The 4929-nt window shown below is 40.5% G+C and overlaps 2 protein-coding genes across 2 annotated transcripts in view; both read left to right on the top strand.

The window, feature by feature from the left end:
• The window catches only part of LOC104735437 (triacylglycerol lipase 2), a 3884-nt gene extending 1811 nt beyond the window's left edge, over window positions 1-2073 (top strand). The window contains exons 3-9 of the mRNA XM_010455234.2: window positions 466-606; window positions 708-818; window positions 917-1060; window positions 1176-1216; window positions 1312-1391; window positions 1478-1573; window positions 1659-2073. Coding sequence (XP_010453536.1) covers window positions 466-606; window positions 708-818; window positions 917-1060; window positions 1176-1216; window positions 1312-1391; window positions 1478-1573; window positions 1659-1981 — 936 coding nt within the window. The 3' untranslated portion in view covers window positions 1982-2073. The remainder of the gene's footprint in view (window positions 1-465; window positions 607-707; window positions 819-916; window positions 1061-1175; window positions 1217-1311; window positions 1392-1477; window positions 1574-1658) is intronic.
• Window positions 2425-4928, top strand: LOC104735435 (SWI/SNF complex component SNF12 homolog). The gene is made up of 3 exons (XM_010455230.2): window positions 2425-2572; window positions 2978-4541; window positions 4692-4928. The coding sequence occupies exons 2-3, from the start codon at window positions 3004-3006 to the stop codon at window positions 4762-4764; spliced, it is 1611 nt and encodes a 536-aa protein (XP_010453532.1). The 5' UTR covers window positions 2425-2572; window positions 2978-3003; the 3' UTR covers window positions 4765-4928.

The raw sequence follows: 4929 nt of genomic DNA, 5'->3' as shown, positions 1-4929 counted from the left end.
GGAGGTGGTGGTTTCCGGCGACCGGCGGTCGGAGGTGTCGGATTCCGACGATCAGAGGTGGCGGTTTCTGGTGACCGAAGTTGGTGGTCAACAGTGGTGATGGCTGGAGGAAATCTAAACCCTAAAGATTAGCCTATTGAGAACTCTAGAGGTGATGGTGGTAAAGAGATGGGAATGGTAATGGTGGTGATAGAGAGTATGGGTGGTGGTAGCAATGGAGTAAAGATGGTGAGGGTGGTGGTTAGGAGAAGGACAAAATAGTATATAATACACAAAATATATGGAATATCATTTTTATCTGGTTAGAATGGTCAGTCACTTAAATATAGTTTTTTTTTTGGGTTATTGCTGCCAAATTCTCTAAATTATATATGCATACTCACTCTGCCTACAATATAATATTGTATAAGTACAATCGAAGAAATTGTAAAGCTTAAATAATCAAATCATGAGTTAAATGTGCAGGACGGGATGTCATGGCTGTTGAATCCAGCGGATCAAAACCTGCCGTTGATTTTGGCGGACCAAGGATTCGATGTGTGGATGGGGAACACAAGAGGGACTAGATTCAGCAGAAGACACAGGTACCTTAAACCTTCTCAAAAGGTCTGGTTCACACTTCACTTAACCAATTTTTGTAATTAGTAGATCACGTACTCATTACTAAGTAAACTGAATTATTAACATCGGTGGAACTTTGGACGTAGCCTTTCTGGAACTGGACGTGGGACGAGCTCGTGAGTTACGATCTGCCAGCTATGTTTGATCATATCCACGGCCTAACAGGCCAAAAGATTCATTACCTCGGACACTCTCTGGTGGGTCCAACGTTATCAACATATATACATTTTTCTCTGTTTCTTTTTTTCTTTAGTAATCAGAAATAAAAGAATGATAATGTTTTGGAATATGTCAGGGGACGTTAATAGGATTTGCATCGTTCTCGGAAAAAGGATTGGTGGATAAAGTTAGATCGGCGGCGATGTTGAGTCCCATTGCTTATCTCAGCCACATGACCACCGTCATTGGCGCCATCGCCGCCAAATCTTTCATCGCCGAGGTCCCCTAGCTCCTCCCTTTTAATTAGTTTCATATATTATTATTTTCTATATCTAATAAAATTTGTGCCTATATTTATAAAAAAATAACTTGTTTATCGTCTTTCAAAAATATAGGCCACCGCCATTCTTGGATTGGCAGAGTTTAACCCCAAAAGGTAAAAAAAATGTCACCCTTTTTTATTTTCTTAAAATATGCTTGTTATTGGCTTAGTTGATTTGATTATGTTAAATTATTAAACAACATTGGCAGTGGATTAGTAGGGGGTTTAATAAAGGCTATATGCCTTAAAGCGGGGGTCGACTGTTATGATTTACTCTCTGTTATCACCGGTAATACTACAACTAAAATTCGCTAATCTACCATTTGATAATTGAAGTATACAAATTAATTACGTAATTTCACCCTAAAATTATAGGAAAGAATTGTTGCCTTAACGCATCGACCATTGATCTGTTCCTTGCGAACGAACCACAATCTACTTCCACCAAAAACATGATCCACCTTTCTCAAAGTAAGTGAAACAAATTCCCATTTACATTTGTTTTGATATTTACAAATTAACCTTTATTATCATTCAATAAGTATTATATCTGTAGCGGTAAGAGACAAACAGTTGAGAAAATACAACTATGGAAGCAGTGATCGGAACATAAAACATTACGGTCAAGCGACACCACCGGCTTACAACATATCGGCGATCCCACACGATCTCCCGCTTTTCTTCAGCTACGGCGGTTTGGACTGCCTGGCCGATGTGAAAGACGTGGAGTTTCTCCTTGACCAGTTCAAGTTTCACGACGTCAACAAGATGAATGTGCAGTTTGTGAAAGACTATGCTCATGCTGATTTCATCATGGGTGTTACTGCCAAAGACGTTGTTTACAACCAAGTTGCTACCTTTTTCAAACGACAAGTTTGATTTAAGCCCATAATTCTTCAGTTGTTTTGTTTACCCCCAAACAAATGGGCATATAAAGCAAGTTATATCTACTCTATCGTCTACTAAATTTATTTTTGTTTCTTTTTAAAATATTGAAACAAGGTAGCAAGTAGCAACTAGCAAGCATGAAGCAACCATTATCTAGTTTATAAACAAATTTAAGAGTAATATTTTAAGAAAAAAGTATTATACCATAAGCATATGTTTATATTTTTATTTTAAATAATAATTTTGATTTTCCAAAAAATATTAAGCATATTTAAAAAAAAAATGAAATTGTAGAGCTGCAAATTCGTACTTGATAAAATATTTTTAAAAAACGTATAACAAAAAATATGTATTGGATGGGGCATTGATATAAAAAAAAACGTGGATTTAACGTTTATGGGCCAGTGTGGGCTTTGAAAATAACGGGGCGGGTCTTAACCCGGTCAATAAAAATAGCTAGCTCCGGTGGGGATTTGTTTTTTACTCTCTCTCTCTCGCTCTCGTCCCTCGACAACTGAGAAGTGGCGGAACACCGGTGGATTCCAGTAAGAAGATAACGGAGCTGCTAATCTTCGCCTCTTTGTAAGGAGCTCTCTCGTCCCCTCTCGATATTTTTGGTATATAGATAGTCTCTGGGTTCCTCTGTCTCTTCGGATTTTATGAATGTTAGATCTTTTCATGGCCATTAAGTTTTTTTTTTTCTCAGAAATCTCAAATCGACTTCTATAACGTTTGCATTCGCATTCGCCGTTTTTTTTTTTTCTTTCTCTGGGGATTACTCCTAATGAATTGAGCTGTGCAGCGTTCTTAGAAAATTAGGGTTTTGAGGCTTCGATTTCTCTAGGGCAAACCCGATCTATCGCTTCTGTGAGAATTTGCCTCGTATTTTTTTAGATTTCTGATAATCTTATGATACCTTAGGTGGTGTGTAATGGAAGTTTAGTTTAGTTCTAAAGAGTGGTTCTAATTTCGTCTGAATTTTTTCAGGCTGGGAGGTTTATATATATATAGCGATGTCTGGAAACAACAACAATCCACAGAAGCCACAAGGCTCTGCGCCAGCGCCTTTTGGAAATCCTGGGATGCCCTCTGCATCAGTTCCTGGAAACCAAGGCTTTGCTCCTTCTCATATGACTGCTAACTTCCCAGCTCAGTTTCAGTTCTCACAAGCTCAGGCCCTAGCTCATGCTCAAGCACAGTCCAAAGTTCAAGCACAAATTCAAGCTCAGTTTCAAGCTCAAGGCATGACGATGAACCAAGCACAAGGAGGTTCTCCTGGGATTGGTGGTGGGTTGGGTCCTTCTTCTCCTTCTTTGACGACTCCTGGCAGTTTGAACATGAAGAGGTTCCAGCAGAAACCGCCCATGCGACCTCCTGGTGCTACTGCGGGTAGCAACACTATCTCCCCCATGAGAACAATGGAGCTAACTCCTGCTGCTCGGAAAAAGAAACAGAAGCTTCCAGAAAAGTCATTGCAGGAGCGTGTTGCAGCAATCTTGCCCGAGTCTGCCTTATACACACAACTTCTGGAGTTTGAGTCTCGGGTGGATGCTGCGTTAACTAGAAAGAAAGTTGATATCCAGGAAGCCCTTAAAAACCCTCCCTGCATACAGAAAACTCTTAGGATCTACGTTTTCAACTCCTTTGCCAACCAAAACAACACAATCCCTGGGAATCCTAACGCTGACCCGCCAACATGGACTCTTAAAATCATTGGTAGGATCCTGGAAGATGGGGTGGATCCTGACCAGCCAGGATTTGTTCAGAAATCAAACCCATTGCATCCCAAGTTCTCGTCTTTCTTCAAAAGGATTACAGTTTCCCTGGATCAGAGGCTGTATCCTGAGAACCCATTGATCATATGGGAGAATGCTCGATCACCTGCTCCTCAGGAAGGGTTTGAGATTAAGAGGAAAGGGAATCAGGAGTTTGCAGCTAGTATACGGTTGGAGATGAATTACGTCCCTGAAAAGTTCAAGCTTTCTACTGCATTGATGGATGTTCTCGGGATTGAGGTTGAAACCCGCCCAAGAATCATCGCTGCAATTTGGCATTACGTTAAGGCGAGGAAATTGCAGAACCCAAATGACCCCTCTTTCTTCAACTGTGACCCTGCACTTCAGAAAGTTTTTGGGGAAGATAAGTTGAAATTTACTATGGTCTCTCAGAAGATATCTCATCATTTGTCGCCTCCACCACCGATTCACTTAGAGCACAAAATCAAGCTCTCAGGAAATAATCCGGCCATATCAGCATGTTACGATGTTCTAGTGGATGTACCCTTCCCGATCCAAAGGGATCTGAACAATTTGTTAGCCAATGCAGAGAAGAACAAAGAGATTGAGGCTTGTGATGAAGCAATATGTGCAGCCATTAGGAAAATTCATGAGCATAGGAGGAGGCGGGCATTTTTCTTGGGGTTCAGCCAATCGCCAGTTGAATTCATAAATGCCCTGATCGAATCTCAGAGCAAGGATCTTAAGGTTGTAGCGGGAGAAGCCAGTCGAAATGCTGAGAGAGAACGTCGATCAGACTTCTTCAACCAACCTTGGTAAGCTCATCATCTAGTCTCCGCTACTCTCACCTTTATTTACTCAGATTATATGTATTAGAGTTGTAAAAGTGGCGACTTCAAACAAGTCCACTGATTGATCGGTTGATGATACGTGTCTGAATCATAATTTGGGTAAAATGTTTGCAGGGTCGAAGATGCAGTTATTAGGTACTTGAACCGGAGGCCAGCTGCTGGGAACGAGGGGCCAGGGAGTTGGTGAGTTTCTTGACGATACAAGTCTGTTCATCTGTTTGAGTTTGAGCATTTTTTAGAAGAAGATATTGTTGAGATAGTCTGCTTTGAAAGGGAACTAGTGTATCTGTAATCCTGTGTATGATGAAATATTATTACTTATAATTAGCTTTGTTTTGTAGCCTTTGCTTTA

Source organism: Camelina sativa, chromosome 13 (assembly GCF_000633955.1).
Source record: "Camelina sativa cultivar DH55 chromosome 13, Cs, whole genome shotgun sequence".
Lineage (NCBI taxonomy): Eukaryota > Viridiplantae > Streptophyta > Magnoliopsida > Brassicales > Brassicaceae > Camelina > Camelina sativa.
The sequence above is the reverse complement of the archived record's forward strand: the minus strand, read 5'-3'. Positions and strand labels throughout refer to the sequence as shown.